Source organism: Brachyhypopomus gauderio, chromosome 13, assembly GCF_052324685.1.
Source record: "Brachyhypopomus gauderio isolate BG-103 chromosome 13, BGAUD_0.2, whole genome shotgun sequence".
In the NCBI taxonomy this organism is placed as follows: Eukaryota; Metazoa; Chordata; class Actinopteri; order Gymnotiformes; family Hypopomidae; genus Brachyhypopomus; species Brachyhypopomus gauderio.
The window spans coordinates 22,709,908-22,730,166 of NC_135223.1; the positions used below are offsets into that span (position 1 = coordinate 22,709,908).

The window sequence follows — 20,259 nt, forward strand, 5'->3', positions numbered from 1 at the left end:
CATTTTGCCACATTATCGTTCATTTTTAATTTATTCAGCTACAGTAGTACTGGGTGTGTTAAATTAAGACCATATCAGCTTTTAAAAGCTACTTATATTCGTTCATCTTCTGCTGAATAATGTGCCTCTCCTCCCTAGCTCCGTAATTCTTGCGAAACTAATCCAATAACCTAGTTCACCGTTATTGCCAAATTTAAGCTAAGGCTATGTTCATAACCGTGTTCATGAATATATTTACAAATAAGCTGTGCATATGGAGAAACAATATGTCATCATGAAATAATGTGTCCAGTGGCATATATAAGTAATAGAACCTTTAATTATTTTTGATCTTATGATTTATTTAATACGAAAAGTTTCAATTGCATTTCGAATTTATAGTGACTAGACAACTATTACAGTATTTTGCACAGCAAAATAAAAACTTGCATAACGTGAATTAGTCACAGTAAATGACAAGTCAATTTCACACGATTGGTTAATCTTTTGACTGAATTATTAAAAGTTTACACTGACGTGATAGGACTGTAATATGTTAAGGTACGCAGACGTGAGACGAGAACACGCAGTGGGGGCTGGTCATGTTCACGCTCCTGCCTTATTGCAGTGGTCCCCACTTGTGATTGGTCACTCTGTGAGTGAGGGGCCACTCACTGTGGAATGTGTTGTTTACCGGGGAGCAGAGAGTAATTGGGAATCACGTGGACTTGACCGAAACAGAGATGGGGGGTCGTAGATGCGAAATATCAGTATAGAGTGACAACAGTGGAATCACCTGGACGAAATCCCAAAACGAGGTTTACGCAGCGACCCCACATCTGGTATTCTGAGCCTGAAAAGGAGCAACCTCTGGCACGAGCGCGGAAAAGCCATGGCAGAAGGTATGTGCGGCAGTTATGAATTATTTCATATAGGTAGCCTATATCAAGGTGTTCATTCACAGACAGGGTCGATGGGGGTTGCGTTTTCTTGCACCGTGTCAGGTTTAAGGGTTTCTTCTTCCCGTCTTTCGCTCCGAATCAGCCACTTTTTACTGCTGGGGCGAGTAGATCGCCAAGTGTCCTTTTGTGTTCTTCACCTCCTTGGTCGAGATCAGGGGTTGCGCGAGCGTGTTAAAAGGTCAAGACAAAAGCTTACAAGCAGCGCAGGGTTTTATACCACTGAAGATGGGTTCCAATTCCCACCAGGATTTTCAAGGTGAAGTAGTGAAACAAAATGCATGTCGTACACCAACCTATAAGTAATCGTATCAATTGCTTTTTTGGTCTGAATAAGGTACCAGGGCCCAAAACCGATACTTTAAACTTTATGGTTATACGAGACAGTGTTTGGTCATCAGCCCGGTGTACAAAGCGTAAAATTTGTGATATCGAAAATTGTGATAAAGAAATTCATTATTTCCCTGAATGTCAAGCTCAAATAAGTTACCAGGTTTGTAGGTCACAAACGTCTGACTTGTGGTCACTAGAAATCTCAACTTGATTTCGCGTTAAAGAAACATGCTTACTGGTTTGTGCAGACTCTAGTTCGTCCTCAGCATTTAGTCATATCAGATTGCAATGGGAAAAGATTGAAGGCCTTTTCATAATGTTACTAAACTTGGAAAAAAAAACATACATAGAAATGTAAACATTGGGCTGTTATAATCTTAACTTAGGTGACTTGTATTAAACATATTGCATATCATTGTGTAAATCTACAGTAGCTATGACATCCTACATTTTCAGGGAGAAGTGTATGATAGCAGTATGATGCTCAGTGTTATGCTGGCATCACTCATAGGCTTCTCCAGTTACCTCAGGTTCTAGCCCTCTCGGACCTTAGCAAACCTCTAATCAACCTGAAATGGATCTGTACCCTATGCTCTAGTCTTCTTACTGACTCCTGCCTGTATTACAGGAGCCTGTGCAAAAACGGAAGAGGAAGAGGGACAGAACACTGAGGAAGATTCGCAGTCGTACCATGGGGTTGGTGTATGCAAGTGGTTTAACGTACGCATGGGTTTTGGCTTCTTGTCCATGAGCACACGGGAGGGCAAGTGTCTAGAAGCTCCCGTCGATGTGTTTGTACATCAGGTATGTTCTGCTCTAAAACACCACTCATGTCTCAGCCCCGGTCCTCAGATCTGGGCTTCAGATTTTCTGATCTATTCTGAAAAAGATTCCTTTTGTGACATGGATTTTAATAATGGATCTTAACATTTATTTGGGGACCCATATAAAACAGAAAGCGTGGACAGTACTGGAAACTGGCAAAGCTTTTGTAATTGCTCTGAGGGTCAAAATGATCAGGAAACAATGTAATTTACGAGACACAATGAAGCTTAGCACCCAGGTTGACCAGGGAGGGTACAGGAATGTTAATGTAGATGGGTGGCTACCTTTGCTCTACTGTTTCCCTTGTGGGGGTTAACTTACACTGTCTTCAACCCTGAGAAAATACAAAGGCTTGGTTTTGCATTTATTCTGCCTTTTCATCTAGTACTCCTCAGTCTGGGTTCCTGCTGTAAAGTCATTGAGGACTATCTGTGGACTTTGAGCCCATCCCCCTGCTCCTGAAGCCACTATGCTAATAGCTAATAAACACACTAGAAGACTGTGTGCTTTGGTTTTTCCCAAACCCTCAAGGCACCCTCTTTGAAGCTATTTATTTCTCTGGGAGCCAAATTTCACTGATTACACCATTCATTCAGATATTTTCTATATTTATTTATTTTTTCTCAAAATATTTTGATCAAATCTATTTTTGTACTGTATATGCTCTGGAAATGTAAAAAAAAAATCAAGTGAGATATTCTGATGGTAAATCTTATGAATTTAGTAGATAAATAGTGGTGTGTTTGAGATGTAAAAAATAGGCTAATATTTTATGATTATTTTTTGTCATTTAACAAATAATTTTTATACTATTTTACTGTTTTATTTGTATTAATGTTGTATTATTGCATAAACCTTAGTAAAGGTAAAATATTATTAATAATGAATAATTATTGATAACATTATCAGTATTGTTATTTAAATATTGATGTACAATGCTGAACATTTTCTTTCCAAAACTTTGAAGCTGTGGTATTGAATAATTATTTTGAAAATGAGTATTTAAAAAAGTGAATTTCAGAGGTGCAGTGCAAAGTGATGAGCCATGGTGAGAAATAGATGCCCACATAAATTTATGTGCTGCCTAAAAAACTGGCAAAATAACCACGTATAATATTTGCATAATTAATTACCTTCCATGGTTCGGGCTGCAAAGCCAATATTTGGTCATGGTGGCAGAAGCGTGGTACACATGATGGAGTGGACCTCCACCCTAAATTAGAAGGCACATGTCAGTAACCATTAACTGTTGGGTTCCCCTGGCCTTCACGCGAGCAGACCAAAGCAGCCGCATCCTGATAAAGTGATCTCGTCAGCCGTGACTGACCCCCGCTTTATCTGAGCAGCCATACCAGCCATTGTCCTCTAAGCCTCTCATCTTCTGATGTCTTCCTCTACCTCTCCTCCTGTTCCTCAGTCTGTCGGGGCACACAAGCTACACCGACCAGACACTCTGCAGCATCTTATAACCTCACATGTATTTGGACAGGCAAGCTTTCCTCATATTCTCTGTTACTTCAGAACATTTTATCAACTCAAAACATATTTTCTCAAAGTTGTTTGTGGCTTTTACCTTGCAGCCATACAGACCGTACAGACATTCGTATTATTACAGACTAGGAAAAAGAAAAAAAACAATTATACATTCAGTATTTGGATTGGTATGATCTGTGTGGTTAGTCAGTATGGTTATTAAAGAACTGTAAAGAGTAGCAATAGATCTGAAAATCAACATTTGTGAGAATTGCAGACCTATTTAGAAGCGTGCAAATTCTTGGTGATCAAGGGCAGAAGCCATTGTGTTGTTGTCTGCACTAATTATTAACATTATTATTATTTATAAATATGACCAAATCCCCCAGAGTTATCCTGTGGTAGCATATTTTTCTGAATGGTGCTTTGAACCATTTTTAATGAATTGGACTTTTAGATTTTGTCCTAGAGAATTTCCAGTGTGAAACACAGAGTGAAAATGGTAACATTTTGTAGTTTGATTGTCTGACCCAGTGAAATTAGGCAACCATATTTTGATGGTTTTATTCAGATATTTTATGAAACTCAGCTGAAGCACCCTGATGTTTTATCTGTGCTTTATCTTCTTCTAATACTACTACTATTATTTGTACCACTACTATTACTTCTGCTAGTACTACTTCTTTAGAACATAGAGAAGTGTTGTTACTCATGGAGTGAGTCACAGCAAGAGGGGGAAGTAGATTTTAGGGTTGGGGGTTGGGGTCACATATGTTGGAGAAAAGGGTTAACGGTCACTGTGACTGACACACAATGGACACACTTGAAAGGGGCACATTGCATCAAATGCCCAAATACAGTTGGAAAAAGCAACAAAAACCAAATATCTTTCTTGAAGTGGCTTAACATTCACTAAAACAAAACTGTTATTTACTGTGTTAGGCATTCTCACTCTTCCCATGAAGACTATATGTTGATATGAACCTGTCGGATTCAGGTTCATCTAGGTTCATAGGTCCATCTACATTCATCTAGATTTGTGTAATTGAATTTCTGTTTTGACTTGGAACTGAATTATGCTCTATTATTAATCTTATGCTATATTAGAAATCTTATTAATTTGACACAGGTAACCAGTTTGAAACTAATATAGATAATTGCCCGTTCTAACCCATATACCATCAAAAATGTTTGTACTCTGTGAAAACCCTTAATGAGTGCCTTGATGGGCCATTTATACAGTAACTTGATTGAGACAATGAAAACATAATAATAATTGAGTACTTAACATTTAGAAAATAAGGCTTTATATCTGAATATGAGACTGTATGTTAATGAAGGGAGTTCTTTCCTTATTCAAAGTATTGACTTAACACATGGAAACTATAAACCATTTCACTATCCCCAGCAACCCAGAGTGAACATTGTCATTGCGTTAAAATTGCCACTCTTAGCACTGATCTGGGACCTCAAAGATATACCGTATACTGATGTTCTCCAATAATACTATATTTATCAAAGCATATTATATTTATCATTGCATTTATTTTCTTAGATAAAGAGATCTAATTTACACATACTTAAACATCTTCTTTCCTTTTTCTTCCATACATTTACATATTATTCTTTATTCTGTTTTTTGTTTGTATCAGAATTTTGATATCTTAGCTACGTTGTTACCTGAAGCCCATGATGACACTTACTATGAAGAAAGGGTAGCCATTGTCTTAGTGCCATGTTATTCATGTAATATGCCAACGAGATAAAGGTTTAATTTCCCACTGTTCTTGCAAAAAAAAAAAAAAGATGGTTTGTAGAAGATGGAGAGATAGTTTGTAGTTAAAACCCAATTAAATCTTATGGGGCATGATTCCTCCTCTACTTCAGCAACCCTGCAGGCTTTCATACTGAACAACCATTTAAGGAATGTCTGTGGACCCCCAGCCTGGGCTTGGTGTCCAAGCTAGTGGTCAGTGTTTCAGTGAGACAGGAATTAAGGGATGGGTGTGTGGTTTTGGGGGAGGGTGTATGCTTGAGATAGAGGAAGAGAAAGAGAGAAAAAAAGACTGACTGTGTGCTGTGTGGAATGTTGTACCTGAGGCTGTGGGAGAGGAGGAACTTGGGTTTAAGTATAGTCTACCCCATCTACCCTACCCCATCTACTCTACCCTATCTACCCCACCCCATCTATCCTACCCCATCTACTCTACCCCATCTACCCTACCCAGGGGTGCAATTACTTACTTTCTGAGGTGTATGCAAACATACTATCAGCGCACCCCGAACGAAAGTTCGCGAACGTAAGATGGACACAAATTCAGTATTATATCTCATCGATTTGGTGCCCCCTCTAGTGCAGCGCCCCTATGCGTCGCATACGCTGCATGCCCCCTTTTTGCGCCACTGACCCTACCCCATCTACCCCACCCCATCTACCCTACCCCATCTACTCTACCCCATCTACACTAACCCATCTACTCTACCCCATCTACACTACCCCATCTACCCTACCCCATCTACACTACCCCATCTACTCTATCCCATCTACCCCACCCCATCTACACTACACCATCTACCCTACCCCATCTACACTACCCCATCTACTCTACACCATCTACCCCACCCCATCTACTCTACCCCATCTACACTACCCCATCTACTCTACCCCATCTACCCTACCCCATCTACACTACCCCATCTACTCTACCCCATCTACTCTACCCCATGTACCCTACCCCATGTACCCTACCCAATCTACCCTACCCCATCTACCCTACCCCATCTACACTACCCCATCTACCCCACCCCATCTACTCTACCCCATGTACCCTACCCAATCTACCCTACCCCATCTACCCTGTGTTTCTCAGGATTCTCTCATTTGGAGACTTCAAAATGTTCTAAGAGGTATCAATAACAGTGCACTATTAAAGTGATGGTACATTCAAGAAAGGAGGCTAGATTATTCCTTTAAGTTGTAGAGAAGCCACAGCATGTGCTTTATTATTTTAAGGTTCAGCCGAGGACCAAAATAAAATCTCTCAGTGTTGTAGTGTTGTATGTTCTCGAAGCCATTGAAACTTAGACTAGGTCTTAGACTAAAATGTACAGTCTAAGTGAATGAATGTTGATGAATATTGTTTCTTTCCTCAGAGTAAACTGCACATGGAGGGGTTTCGGAGTCTGAAGGAGGGCGAGGCTGTGGAGTTCATCTTCAAGAAGTCCTCCAAGGGTCTGGAGTGTGTGTGGGTGACGGGGCCTGGAGGGGCCCACTGTGTGGGCAGTGAGAGGAGACCCAAAGGGAAAAGCACCCAGAAGCGTCGCTCCAAAGGTGACAGGTGAGCAGCTGTTTCTTGGTGACCAGAGGATTTTGTCATAGCAACAGAGCTCTGCAGCTCGGTCAATGTTTTAATTATTAGTTTTCTCCGCTACTTATTCTCTGTTGTTATCCTGAGGAATTATTTCTTCAATCTCGGAATGTAAAACCTTATTTACTACACTATAAATGGAGATCGCAGCCTCTCGCTATAATTTCACGAGTAATGTGTTTTGACCCCATCCCCCCATATCCTCTGTGTTTTTACATACCCCTTCTCCACCTCTGCTCATACTTAGGGTCACACACACTGGCTTGACATGTGACCTGGATCAATAACTGTTTAAAATTGCTGTCCACCAGTGCATTTATACTCAATAGATAGGCCCCAGTATCCATCCCCCATCTTTGTGCCAGTGTGGTAGAGATTATGTCAGAAGAACTGCTTTGTATCACACAACACAGATCATTATTATATGCAAATAGTTCAGACATCTCCTAGTATCTCGTGTTATATCTACGGGTGTGGCCATATTTTGGTTAACTGTACCGATAGATTTTAGAGGCAAATTGGATGTGAGCTTTGAAGTTTATGTTACCAAGTTTGAATGGCAACAGTGTCACAGTCATCCATGGTGGACTCCGGGAGAGCAGTGCTGACTGTTCTTTTATTGGGGCTGGATAGTTTAGTTCCTCTCCCCGTGTATAAAAGATGCATTTAACAGCCTACATGTGTCACACTGGCAGCGTTGCCCTTACCCTCACCCTCCCACGATGGTTGCTTAGACACCACTTTGAAAAATGACTAGCGCTGGGCAGGAAATTAGGTAAAAACCAAAAAAAACAAAAAAAGGTTTATCGGGTTTCCTCCTGGTTAGTCAGTTTTGGTTAGGGTGAAGGACAAAGTGCTGACAGAGCCTGAATGGGGATCGTTACAACCTCAAAGAGTCCCAGGAGGCCTGTGTTCGATATGACTGCCTGATCGCACTGGCCCTTTAAGAGGTGCCGCAGCTGTCCAACATGATTAATCATCCTCCACAATAGCAAATGCCCCGTTTTACCTAACTGCCCTGGTAGGGCAAAAACTGATCATAGGTGGGGCAGAACTCCTACAGTTTCAGCAGTTTAGAAATAAGCTCTACAGAGACGGCTAGAAGGGTTTGTCCATTGAGGACTCTGCCAAGTGAGTTTACAAAATGACAAACAAATGCTTGGTGGCAAAACAAATATAGGAAATGGAGGCTTTTGCAAATATTGGCACAATACAGAGAGTCTTCACAGCCTTTCTTCTCAAACTCTTCTCAGTCTCTGTGTCTCTCTTCATCTCGTTCTCTGTGTCATGGGCTACTGTTCAGGTTTAAGGATGTAGAAGGGAAAAAATACTGCGGCTCATGTAATTGATAACAGATGTAGGTGCCGGAGAGGGGTCAGGGGTCAGTGTTGCCATGGAAACTGCATACATTTAGGGTTTAGGGGCTCAGTGTTGAAGGAGCAAAAGGTTATAGTTCATAGGTCAACACTACAGCTTTTCCTGACAAAGGGCTCCATAACCTTTCTGCACACGCTTTCTGTGATCGATCCACAGCCCAAGCTGCCACGATGGTGAATGCATGTGGACACTAGCCCATTTCAGCATCTATAACGCCCCAGCAGAATGATCGTCCTCCCTCAGTGTCCCCACGCCGTGTCATTTGCATACACATCAATACAGCAGTGACAGGCTCTGCACACCACCCATCTGTCATTCACACGTGGCCATGATTGAAAACAGTGTTCAACGGTTTCTCCCTGTGACACTTATGGCATGGCTACACACTGCTAAAATTCGTCAAGAGAAATAAGGATGTCATAAGATTTGGGTTTTGGTGTAACTTTCTGGGAGATGTCTAAGTGCGAGAGACAAAGGGAGAAAAAATAATTCAAGAAGGTAAATGCTAGGTCCAGGCTTTTAATATTGAAAAGTGTTGCCAGGCTTGCTATGCCAACAATAAATAAGGACAGATTTATGTGGAAATTCAATGTCATTATACAGTTTCTTGCTCTTGGCAAATGCATTTTTGATCACTCAGTTCAAATTAAGTCGACATTATATAATTAATAATTAAGCCATATTTGTAGATTTCTATCATGCCAGTGGTGAAGCTATAGACTAGGCTTGTAGGTTACATATTGCCCTCTTGTGGACATAAGTTGATAATGCGGGACTCCTTTACCTCTGTGGTCTTTATCTTACTTACACTATGCATTGCCATCTCTGTTTCTCAGGTGCTATAACTGTGGAGGTTTGGACCACCACGCAAAGGAGTGCAAGTTGCCCCCTCAGCCAAAGAAGTGCCATTTTTGCCAGAGTGTCACGCACATGGTGGCCAGCTGCCCAATCAAAGCACAGCAGTCTTCATCAGGTTCTCAGGTAAAGTCTTCCTCTCTGAGGGGAGAGGATGAAGAGCAGAACCATCCTCCGCCCCCTCCTGAGACAACCAATTGAGACAGCACTGCACACAGAGGAGGGCGGGAAGTAGCACACAAGCCAATCATACCACTATGATGGAGAGTTGAACACATTTATCTACCAATGCTGCTCGTGGATTTACCTCAGGTATAAAAGAGAAAAAATGAATGTAATTTTTTTGTCTTTGGTGTAACACCCAGGAATAAAATGGCATTGTACTCAGGAATTTTTTCAATGCAATGATTGCAAGCCAGTTCCCAAGCAGAACTGGGTCTGATTATACACTACCCGACTTCATTTGCTGACATGACCTCATGACATTCATAATGTGAAGGTAATTCCTGTTTGTTACATCTGATTGTTCGACAACAGCAGAGGCACTCCTCTGTGAAGAATGTGTTTTTTCAAAGAATTTTAGTGTGAGGGGCTTTAGAATAAAGTTAAGGTGGAGTTTGGCAGCTGCCAGTTTTGCAATTGATAAATCTGATCACCTGGGGCCAAATGAATGTTTAGCCATGGTTCTGGTTCAGCCAGTTATCCCAATCATCCTGTGGATCGTGTTCTTCCATTTAGGGGACTGTAGTAATGTAATTGTTTTAAAAAGAGATGCAGTCTCAAACTGAGATTTATTTTGTTTAATACAGTTTCACTTCAAAATTATTGATTTCAGCTACTGCTAAACAGCGACAGTTTATCCTTCTTTGCCTTTTATTTTTTTTAGAAAGATTTTTTAGAACGATGTGGTTTATTTTTTCTGATTATGTTCATCTATGGTGAATAAGACAGTGCCTCTGTTGCCCAGGTGACAGGCTTCTGTAGGAAGATGAGGTGTAGTATTCCTAGTGAACTTGACATCCCTTTACTCCAGTTTTACAGGAGAAGCTGGCAGACTCTCTTACACGTTTAATGTATGCTGTATATGTAGACCTATTAGCCTTTTAAAAAATCACTAGTATTTATTTGTAGCCTTTACTGCAGCATCTCAATGGAGACCCTTATCTTTGTGTTATCTTAATTAAACACATTATTTATGATTTGATAATAAACTACTACTTCATTCAAAATTAGTTTTTCATGATATAATCAGTATATAGGCTATGATATTTCTACTATGCACACATTTATTTCCCTGGATAGGTTATCATGGGTAATCATTATACCACTGCAATATTAAGTCTGCACTAATCATATTGGAGATACATTTTGTTTTGTTATTATCGTTTTACATCTATTATTTTTTTACTGATTATGTTGTTCAGAGCAATTTGTAAAACCTTTATAGTCATAATCAACAGTGAGGTTTATTCTCACTAAACCAAAATCTCAGGGAATATTCAGTTTAACAGATACTTATTATTATACCTTTACTTAAATGTTTTCAGGGAGTAATATATGTACATGCTATACATTTAATATATATTTAAAAATTGCAGTACCACAATAGTATTACTAATTTGTATTTTTAACAAGTATATTAATTTTCTACGATTTTGTTATTTTGTGAACTGTTTATGTTTCTCCTATTTTCTGCAAATAATAGTTATATTTGAGATTCTGATATAGAAAACAAACAACTAGGCTATTAAAATACAATGTATTTAATCAAATAATATTTATATACAACTTATAGAGCAAATTTTATTTTACAAGCATGGTGTTTTTATTTTAGGTTTTGTTTATGTATACAAATATACAAATTCCCAGATGTAAAAGAGGAAATATGTGAAATGTATTTGTACAAAGGTCTGAACATAATTTTGAGCACATTGTTTTCACAGATCTTTTGTCACTTACATTAAAATGAGTCATACTTGTATTTCTATTTACCATCCATTTAAATGGGCTGCCAGCAATAACTTTGCTTTATATACCATTTATTGTTAAATTATTTTCAAATATGCCAAATCTTCAAACTTACTTCCACCTTAAACAGACATTTTTTGTTTACCTTTTTCCTCACACAACTTCCTTAATTTAAAATATTTCACATATTTTCCTGCTATTTAAACATTTCTTCAAACTAAAATAACAACAAATAGTTTAACTAATAGGCTAGCACACAAAAATTATACAATAATAGTCACTTAGGTTAAACACGCCTGATAATTCATGTGATATACCTGATACAACTGATACCTACTTCATGTGTTTTTCTTGCTTTTGACAGTAAAAATTTTGTATAAACTTTTTTTTGTATAAACAAAAAAGTTTCATTTTGTATAAACATTTTTTGTATAAACTAAAGCCTTTTATTTCTATTAATCAAAGTGTTTGCTGCCTTATTCAATCCTGCAGTGTGGTTTTTGTGGTTCTTGGCTATTGACATTGATGTCTTTTTTTTCTTTTTTAAAATCAAGTCATTTTATATTGTTCTGAGACATTTCTATGTTAAACGTCTTAGAATTCTCAGGTAAAATAATGCACACATGCAGACTGGCTTTGGTGTAGACCATCAACTTTGTCTCTATGGACGCTGATAGCATGTCAAGTAAATCTTTGTATTATAAGAGTCGACAACAGCAATGTCACATTCCAGTGTGTTTGTGTCTTCGGTTTAAGCCTTAGGAGCCTCCATACTTCTGCTGTCTTTAAAAACTAGTCTGTTATTTAAGTGTAATTAAAAATATAAAACCTTTCATGTGTTTTCAACTATTTTGATGTAGTGATATAAGGTATGTATTGTGGGAAATATGGATCTAGAGTTCTTGGGAAACCTAGTTGTATCTCTACTTGCTCAATAAATTCTACTCCATAAAAACCTTGAATAATGCTGTCCCTGCTTGTAAAGGCAGAATGAAGAAATGCCTTTACCACCTAGAGTATGTTTTGTCTGCTCTATGGCCATATATATGAAATTTATATGGTAAAAGAGTAAGCCTATATAAAATTAAATAATAAATACTAAATACAATTTAGATAAGTCATCTTATCACACACGTTTCAGCATTTGCTATTTTAGTGATGTATAGAATATTCTATGTTTGATGTTAAAATATATCTATGCTGAATATCCTAAGTATTATGATAATCAATTAATTGCGTCAACCACATACTAGTGTATGCAGATATACTGCCTATAGATAATCTGTGTGAAGTTTCCTTCTGAGCAAAATTATAATTCCTTTCTAAAATCGAATAATCCGATGAACAATGTTGTCCTGCAGTTATCTGTCCCTGCTAGTTCAAAATTAAATGAAAAGAAGATGCGATTTTCTCCACAACAGAACACATTTTTTGTTATTTACTGAACGGTGGACTGGACTCTTAGTGACAGTACGGCCAACACTCGGTAGGTTGAATTTATTCGAGACATTACGGTAATACACGGCCAACATGGCTGCTTACTGACTGTTGTGTTATTGGTTAAAGGTCCCAGGTGTTCTGTGTAAAGTAATAACTTAAGAAATTACAGTCACACAACCGTGCCTAAAAATGGAAATTATGCGTTTTGCGCATAAAGCCACAGGAGCATGGAGTCGGTCGGTCAGTCGATGCAGGTTAGCGCGTCTGAAAGCTCCGCTCCAGTTAGACGGGAACATTTCTCGTAGGTTTTCTACGTGGCCGTTAATCAGAGAGAGCACAGCGCTGGTACACAGAAGTCATGGAGATCCTTCACAAGTAGTTACGTAAGCATATGTTTTAAAAACGTTTAGTTAGTCAACTCAAAGCAGGATCTTAGGACTAAATGATGGTGCCTTTTGTGGTTAACAGACTGGAGACATTGAAGCTTCCTGCTCTGGAAGCTACCAGTGTCCTTGTGAAAATGATTGCAGCTCCCATCAACCCTTCAGATATAAACATGATACAAGGCAAGAGAAATTCTGGATTTATGTTGTGCTGTTTTATTTAATGCTCTTGAACATTCCAACTAAAAACATTAGGCCTACACCTAAAAATGTAGATACATTTATCAGATGAGAAACCCTTTCTCCTCAATTTTGTAGACCCTTTTTTTATTATACAATCAAATAAAGTAGGGAAAGCATTTGTGCAACTGAACTAGACGATTTTTTAAATTAAACATTACAATTAATCAATTATTTTTACACAATCTGTTACACTTGTACTGGTTTCTGAGATGGTTTCTCCTGTTGCTCAGAAATTAGTAGTCCGACTGCCTAAGATGATGGGCAGCCATGATCTAGTGAGATAGGGAGCCAGTCTTGAGGGTCGTGGGTTCAATTCCCAGCTAGGCAAGACCACTTCAGACTGTAGTGCACTTGAGCAAGACACTTAGCCCCAACTGCTCCCTGGGCACCGGAGCTTTGGCTGGCTCTGTGTTTTCAAAGCCCCATAGTGTTCGTGTGTGTGTGTGTGTGTGTGTGTGTGTGCGTGCGCGCGCGCGTGTGCAGAGGGTCCAGAAGAGGCCCACTCTCATGTGCACACCAAGGAACTGAACTTTTCACTATGTGCACAGAGACAGTCAAAATAGCAATGGACTGAGCACATAGTCCTGGGGGACTGACATACTGTCAGGAAATTCAGCATCCTATTACAAATGGAATAGTTTAGGCCAAGCAGGCCTGAATACTCCCTGTTCTGTTATTTTCCAGGCCAGTTAATTACACCCTCTGCCCACTTAAACAGGCACCTACGCAATACTACCTGATCTCCCAGCAGTGGGTGGCAATGAAGGACTGGGTCAGGTCATAGAAGTGGGCAGTGACGTCAGAACAATCAAAGTGGGTGACTGGGTCATTCCTAGGGATGCTGGTCTAGGTGAGTTTTTCTTCCTTTACTGTAGCTTCATGTCCAATGTGCTGTTTTATTCATTCTCAACATTTTCTCAGGTACATGGCGAACAGCGATGGTCTTAAGTGCTGATGATTTGGTGACAGTACCCAGTGACATCCCTGTGCTGTCAGCTGCCACTCTGGGAGTCAATCCTTGTACTGCACTACGAATGCTGTCTGACTTTGAGGATCTAAAGCCAGGTGATTGCAACCTATATGTTGGTAAATGGTATTTGCCCAGTACTAACGTCTGAATTTCATAATTCCACTGATCTGAGTTATGTTTATACTTCACATACTTCATCACGTGTGATTTCAGGAGACACAGTCATCCAAAATGCAGCTAATAGTGGAGTTGGACAGGCTGTGATCCAGATAGCTGCAGCAAAGGGTCTTCAGACTGTCAATGTTATCAGAGATAGGTCAAACTCTTTAAATGCTTGTCATAATCTTCTTTAATTCATATGTGCTGCATTGAACTATCCTAACAGTTCCTCTTCGGCAAATCTTAATTTCATTCTCATCAAAGTGTAAAATTCAGTTTACAGGTAGAAGTCAGTAAAGTTATTATTATTAGTAATGTTAATATGTGTAAATAGTTTGGCATGTGGTTTACTCTTCTAGGACAGACCTTCACAAGCTGACTGACCGACTCAAAGCCATGGGAGCCACATGTGTGATCACGGAGGAGATGCTCAGAAGGCCAGAAATGAAGGAGATCTTTAAGGTTCATTATCTAAAAGAATAACGCAACTTGGGTTTAACACAACTTGGGTTTTTTTTTTCTTTTTTGTTGAAATACCACAGTTACAGCTCAGGAATGCTTACCTGTCTTCATGAAACATTTTGGGGGGAAAAAATTAAGGTCCAGTATGAAAATGGTGAGGACTGTACATCATGATGATGGGTGGTTGTCTTGTGCAGTCTTATCCTCGCCCTAAGCTGGCCCTGAATGGAGTGGGAGGGAAAAGTGCCACAGAACTGCTGCGTCATTTACAGTGGGTGTAGATGTCGGTGTCTGTCTGTCTGTGTCTGTTGTCCGTCCATCCATAATGGTGATGTGTGTGTAGATAGATTTTATATTTTCTATACACAAGTAAAAATGCCTGGTTTTGCTGAAGCGCTCTGTTTGGTCCGTTGACAGGAGTGGGGGCACCATGGTGACGTATGGAGGGATGGCCAAGCAGCCAATCACTGTGCCTATAGTGAGTTTGGAAAGGTTCATCTGAATGTTCATCCTTATACACCATGTTTCTGTGCTGTGGTTTACTTGTTTGTTTGTTTGTTTATGTACAGAGTGCCCTCATTTTCAAAGATGTGAAAATACGAGGGTTTTGGGTGACTCGGTGGAAACGAGAACACAAGCATGGTGAGCATATCAACCCAAATATATTTTGTGCCACGTTGTGGTGGTATTTGTAAATACCTGTCGCTCTCCCCTAGATTTAGGACACACGTGGTTAATAAACGATGTGACACGGCAGCGTGTTTGTTTCTGGTGTCTCCATTGTTACAGATGATGGGGCCTTGCAAGGCATGCTGGGAGAGCTGTGCACCCTTATCCGTGCTGGACAGCTGTCATCTCCCGCCTGCACCCAGGTGGCCATACAGGACTTCCACAAAGCTTTGGGCAGTGCTATGGAGCCATACATCTCTATGAAACAGGTCTTAGTTATGTGATCCTGTAGTCAGTTTTGCTGCGTTTAGTATGAGGCCACCATGTGTTTTGTTGCAGCAGTGTAATTTCAGGTGTCTTAAATACATTTGACATAATTGTGCTTCTGACATTGAAGTCCAGTAAGTGTTATCAGCCTCTGTAATTAGCATAAATAATTACATAAAGTTCTATGAACATCCAGCAATGTATTATTAAATGTTTTATGCAAACTGTTTGACAGAATTACTGTTTTTGTGTCAGCTATGTATAGATAAGTGGTAACTGGGGGGGAAAAGCTAGTTATTATATATTAGCAGTGGGTGTACTACAGGGTAGATACTACAGGTTTTGATTTAACAGCAACATTTAAGATTACAGGAGTATTTGTAATGTCACAAAAATGGTAAGTGATGTACTTGAAATGTCTTGCAGTATTGTAAATCACAGCAGAAATATGTATAGTGTGAAGTGTTTTCTACATGTAGTATGGTACAAGCTTAAGATACAAAAACAATTTCAGCCTTAAGTAAGAGTTATGGTAGGAAGATGAAATTAGATAAATGTTGCAGAAGTACGTCCTTTGTTGCTGGAACAGTGGGCGGAGCCTCAGAAGTGTTTGTAGCTGGCCCACGTGCCCAGTACTGCTGCTAGAGCCACTGTGAGTGGTGCTGGGGCCGTAGACGATGCCCCCTCCTTCTCTACACAACGCTCATAGGCCTGAAAATCCACCTCTCGCATGGAACACACATGGTCAATACGACAGTCCGCGTCACACACCGATAGGTCATAGTTCACCGAGTTGAAGCCATAATACTTCTGCAGATAGCAGTTGTCATTTGCTATGCGTTCTAAGACGCGGTGCATGGAGGCCGGGGAGCCGTCTGGCACTCGGAAAGCTTCGGTCAGTCGATACTCCTTCTCCCAGCGTGGCCCTGCAATGTTCGCATGGGTCAGGTTCAGGTAGTAGGTCACCATATCCTGAATGATTGAGAAAAAAAGAAATGTGTTATTCTTTCTTTCAAACAGGAGACAAATTCTTAAAGTTTGAACGTTATCAAATTTTGGTGATATTATTATTTAGCAAATGTGCCTCTAGCTGAATGTTGTCCTCGCGCAATTATACCTTAACTAAAAGAGTTTTGGCATCATACTCAAACACTCGAATGCCAGGGTTATTTGCGCCATCTACTACACCAGGCAGTGTTGTTTTCCAAGGTGTGACCCCTGGAGTCAGGAACATGACACTGATCGGAGAACCTGTGGGAACAGTGATGTTATTTTTGTCATGCATTTGTTATAGAAAATCCAGAACTTAAGTTGGTATTGGGTCAGTTCTAATGCCTCGTTGAATTAATGCCTTTACTGAATAGACAATGGGAAGCACCTGATGTACTGTAAAACATTCGAAAACTGTCAGTATGGTGATGACCAAAGAACTGGCCAGTTATGATATCATGATGCTTCTGAATAAGGTCCACATAGTGCTTATTAAATTCAGGTTGGAACCATGGCTTATGTCGTTTCTTCTCAAAAAAGCCTGGTGGAACATGGCCAATGATGTATACCTAGTGAAGAAAGATCAAATCCTATGAGTAAGATCATTATACTTTGGAAACCAAAATGACTGAACACGTGATGTCCAGCTTGGCTTCTTTGCTGCTGTGATCTTTGTTAAATTTCAGTGCCGATTCATACAAATGACCTTTTCATTGGCTTTGGCGGCTTCAGTGAGAACTCGATCTGCCCATCTAAACTGGTCTGCTGGATCACTGAGATTTTCTGTGACTTTGTTCTGGTTGTAATACAGATTAGTGTTCAAAACCAGCACTCTGAAACCAGTTTGGTTTAACAGCTTCTCTGTATAGTATCCACCTAGAAACACAAGACAAATTTCATAATGTGGGGATGTTCTGTTCGGAAGTGATGTCTTGAATAAAGAGCTCCAATCAGCTCCATAGTGCATTTGCTACTATGCTCAGTGAAATTATATTTTGTTTTACCTCTCTTATAAGTATCTCTTGATGGAGGGTCCAGCCAACGTTCCCACATCTTTTGTGTTTGCTCATAAATTAAGTTTTGTTCAGGTGGCAGTTGGTTCTTTGGATGGTAGTCATGATTCCCCAGAGCTGAGTAGACCTTGGTATCTAAAAAAAAAAAGCAAAAGCCCATAGTAAACATTTATTGCTCATATATTCACATAGATAAAACATATATATGATGCTTTTTGTTTAGCAGCATATACAAGGAAAGAGCTCCTTTAAGGTGTGGGTGAGATTGCCAATTATGTTGAGGACTGCCTCTTCTCCGAGATCCTCGTTAGGCACATGTGGAGTGTCATCTCTGTGGTAAAGATGTAAAATAATATACTTTATGCATGAAACATTTAGTATGACAGTGCTGAGGGAAATAAGTAATTTAGAGTATATTAACAAATATTGACCAGCTAAAGGAAATATAAAATAAATATTAATATAAAATCAAGATCTTGCTTCTTAAATGTTTTTGACACACTCTCAACCACTTGCACTTGCAATTTTCTCCTTGGGGTGAATCTCCCGTGTCTTTCTAAGGGCTTTTATATTACATTATCAGCACAAGCATGGACGTAATTTTGATTTCAAAAGTGGGGGGGACATGGATTCGTCGCTATTTAAATATTTGGTTTTAACCGTAAAAACTGGGGGGGACCAAAACCGGCTTTTGAAAAAGTGGGGGGGACATGTCCCCCACCCCCCCCCCCCCCCCCCAAATTACGTCCGTGAGCACAAGTGAAGTTCATTAGATGACCCATTAGGATACCCAGCTGTCAAGACAAGTGTTTAAATATTGAAAAATCAACACGCTCCGATACTCTGTCCTACAAATGACAATTCAAGTGGCACAGATAATATGCCTTTCATGTTGTGGAGCTGACAAGGGCATGTTAAAGAAACAAGACAAATGTTTTCTTCAAAGAAGGAATGAGTAAATATTTGGGAAATTAAAATTAGCCTTAACAAATGTGACATATGAGACAAGACAAGAAATCAACTTTTCCGATTTGTGATTTTGCACAGATTGAAATTTGTCCTCCGCTTTTAATCCATCTGTGCAGTGAGAACACACACACTAGTGAACACTAGGGGGCTGTGAGAACACACACACTAGTGAACACTAGGGGGCAGTGAGAACACACTAGTGAACACTAGGGGGCTGTGAGAAGACACACACACTTGTGAACACTAGGGAGCTGTAAAACACACATGCCCATCTTGAGATTGTAGTTATACAAAATATGATTTGGTGATAAGATGTCTGTCAAAAAAGACAATAAATACCCAGTCCAAATGATAAAATCTGGATCAGGCAGAATATCCCTCATAGCACTCAGAGAGGAATTTATAAGGTTCCATGGTGAATCACAGAGATAGTCTCCAAACTTTCCAGCATGTGGTGTAGGACGATTGCCACTTGAAGTGCAAACTGATTGTGAGTTTCCATTGGCTAGACTGTAGGTTGGGTCCCAGTGGAGGTCAGTGATATGCCAAAAGTGACCTAAAATGAACAAATTTAAATATGTAGATGCAACTTAGAGAAGACATACTTTTTCATCTTAAGTGTTTTTTTAATAGACTGTTTGAATTTATAAAATAGCTAACATGGGGCAAAAAATAGTTGGTAAGTTGTGGATAAATTGCATAAATCTAAAAAGAGGAAGCTCTAGATGCCTCAGGGCCAGTAAAACAATCACAATGTAAGTGTGAGGGTGAGGGCAGGAATACAGGATAGGAGGACATGACCTCTCTTCCTGAGAACCATGTGAGCTTGTGTCATGAAGAACTTTTATTTTGCTTAAACAACATGTTTGAAGAAGCAAGGTTTTGTGTACATGCATGACTGTGCATTTTATAATCCTAATGTATATAAGGGCAAATACTAATTTTGATAGCTACTGGAGCTCATATCTCCATGTGTTAATAATACTGGCTTGCGATAGGACACCTAAAACTTTACAAGACTGTCCTTTGCTTCAAATGTACAACCTTTTATGGATTTATACATTCAACACAGTTAATAGTCTAAATGTCTAAATGACCTATATCTTTGCAGCATATAAGAAAAACTCAGACTCACCTGTCAGTACCTCTCCTTGCCTATCGAAAGTTAAAAGGCTGAAAAAAAGAATTTTCCAGATGCAGTCCATAGTGCTACTCAGCAAATAACCAAGACAACCAGTGAGAGTTTAAGCATTAGCCAACAGCAAAGACATGTGGTCATTAATGGCAGTAAAATGAATGATAAGACAGGTTAGCTAGAGCTGACAGGATTATTGAGATGCATATCTCACACCACCATTGTCAGAATGGATTCTAATCAGTGGCAAACCTCTTCTGAAACTTGCATGTAGATAACAAATAAATAAAAGATCAAAGGTCCAAACTCAGATACATTTTTTATTACTGTTCCCAAAAAATAATATAGCTGTTATACCACTGATCAGCAGCAACAGTTGCTCCATTCGTCTATCCAGCAGTTTAAGTTCAAGTTAGCTTGAA

General features: G+C 39.5%; 3 protein-coding genes across 4 annotated transcripts; 2 read left to right on the forward strand and 1 right to left on the reverse strand.

The window, feature by feature from the left end:
- The first annotated feature begins 707 nt into the window (after positions 1–707).
- On the forward strand, positions 708–10,887 carry lin28aa (lin-28 homolog Aa). The gene is made up of 4 exons (XM_076970744.1): positions 708–881; positions 1,900–2,075; positions 6,723–6,907; positions 9,151–10,887. The coding sequence occupies exons 1-4, from the start codon at positions 872–874 to the stop codon at positions 9,368–9,370; spliced, it is 591 nt and encodes a 196-aa protein (XP_076826859.1). The 5' UTR covers positions 708–871; the 3' UTR covers positions 9,371–10,887.
- A 1,768-nt stretch (positions 10,888–12,655) lies between these two features.
- On the forward strand, positions 12,656–15,967 carry mecr (mitochondrial trans-2-enoyl-CoA reductase). 2 transcript variants are annotated; one of them, XM_076971805.1, is made up of 10 exons: positions 12,656–12,960; positions 13,046–13,143; positions 13,922–14,053; positions 14,125–14,268; positions 14,387–14,489; positions 14,692–14,794; positions 14,992–15,065; positions 15,212–15,272; positions 15,364–15,436; positions 15,584–15,967. In XM_076971805.1, exons 1-10 carry the CDS (start codon positions 12,767–12,769, stop codon positions 15,745–15,747), a joined length of 1,146 nt encoding a protein of 381 aa, XP_076827920.1. In that variant the 5' UTR covers positions 12,656–12,766; the 3' UTR covers positions 15,748–15,967. The 2 variants fall into 2 exon arrangements, with proteins under 2 accessions (XP_076827920.1, XP_076827921.1); XM_076971806.1 differs by having other exon boundaries at positions 12,817–12,955.
- On the reverse strand, positions 15,906–20,045 carry smpdl3b (sphingomyelin phosphodiesterase acid like 3B). The gene is made up of 8 exons (XM_076971804.1): positions 19,838–20,045; positions 19,042–19,258; positions 17,967–18,064; positions 17,725–17,868; positions 17,427–17,596; positions 17,109–17,289; positions 16,848–16,981; positions 15,906–16,702 (listed from the first exon to the last, which is right to left on the reverse strand). Exons 1-8 carry the CDS (start codon positions 19,905–19,907, stop codon positions 16,331–16,333), a joined length of 1,386 nt encoding a protein of 461 aa, XP_076827919.1. The 5' UTR covers positions 19,908–20,045; the 3' UTR covers positions 15,906–16,330.
- Positions 20,046–20,259: the final 214 nt, after the last annotated feature.

Excerpts from the sequence above, each read along its gene's own strand:
- lin28aa (XM_076970744.1), top strand. Across the intron at positions 2,076-6,722 it reads TCGATGTGTTTGTACATCAG|AGTAAACTGCACATGGAGGG; the intron begins GTATGTTCTGCT and ends TTCTTTCCTCAG. Across the intron at positions 6,908-9,150 it reads CGTCGCTCCAAAGGTGACAG|GTGCTATAACTGTGGAGGTT; the intron begins GTGAGCAGCTGT and ends TCTGTTTCTCAG.
- mecr (XM_076971805.1), top strand. The coding sequence starts at position 12,767 with ATGGAAATTATGCGTTTTGCGCATAAAGCCACAGGAGCATGGAGTCGG. Across the intron at positions 14,269-14,386 it reads CTTTGAGGATCTAAAGCCAG|GAGACACAGTCATCCAAAAT; the intron begins GTGATTGCAACC and ends GTGTGATTTCAG. Across the intron at positions 14,795-14,991 it reads AAATGAAGGAGATCTTTAAG|TCTTATCCTCGCCCTAAGCT; the intron begins GTTCATTATCTA and ends TGTCTTGTGCAG.
- smpdl3b (XM_076971804.1), bottom strand. The coding sequence starts at position 19,907 with ATGGACTGCATCTGGAAAATTCTTTTTTTCAGCCTTTTAACTTTCGAT. Across the intron at positions 17,597-17,724 it reads AAGAGATACTTATAAGAGAG|GTGGATACTATACAGAGAAG; the intron begins GTAAAACAAAAT and ends TTGTGTTTCTAG. Across the intron at positions 16,982-17,108 it reads AATGTTTTACAGTACATCAG|GTTCTCCGATCAGTGTCATG; the intron begins GTGCTTCCCATT and ends CTGTTCCCACAG.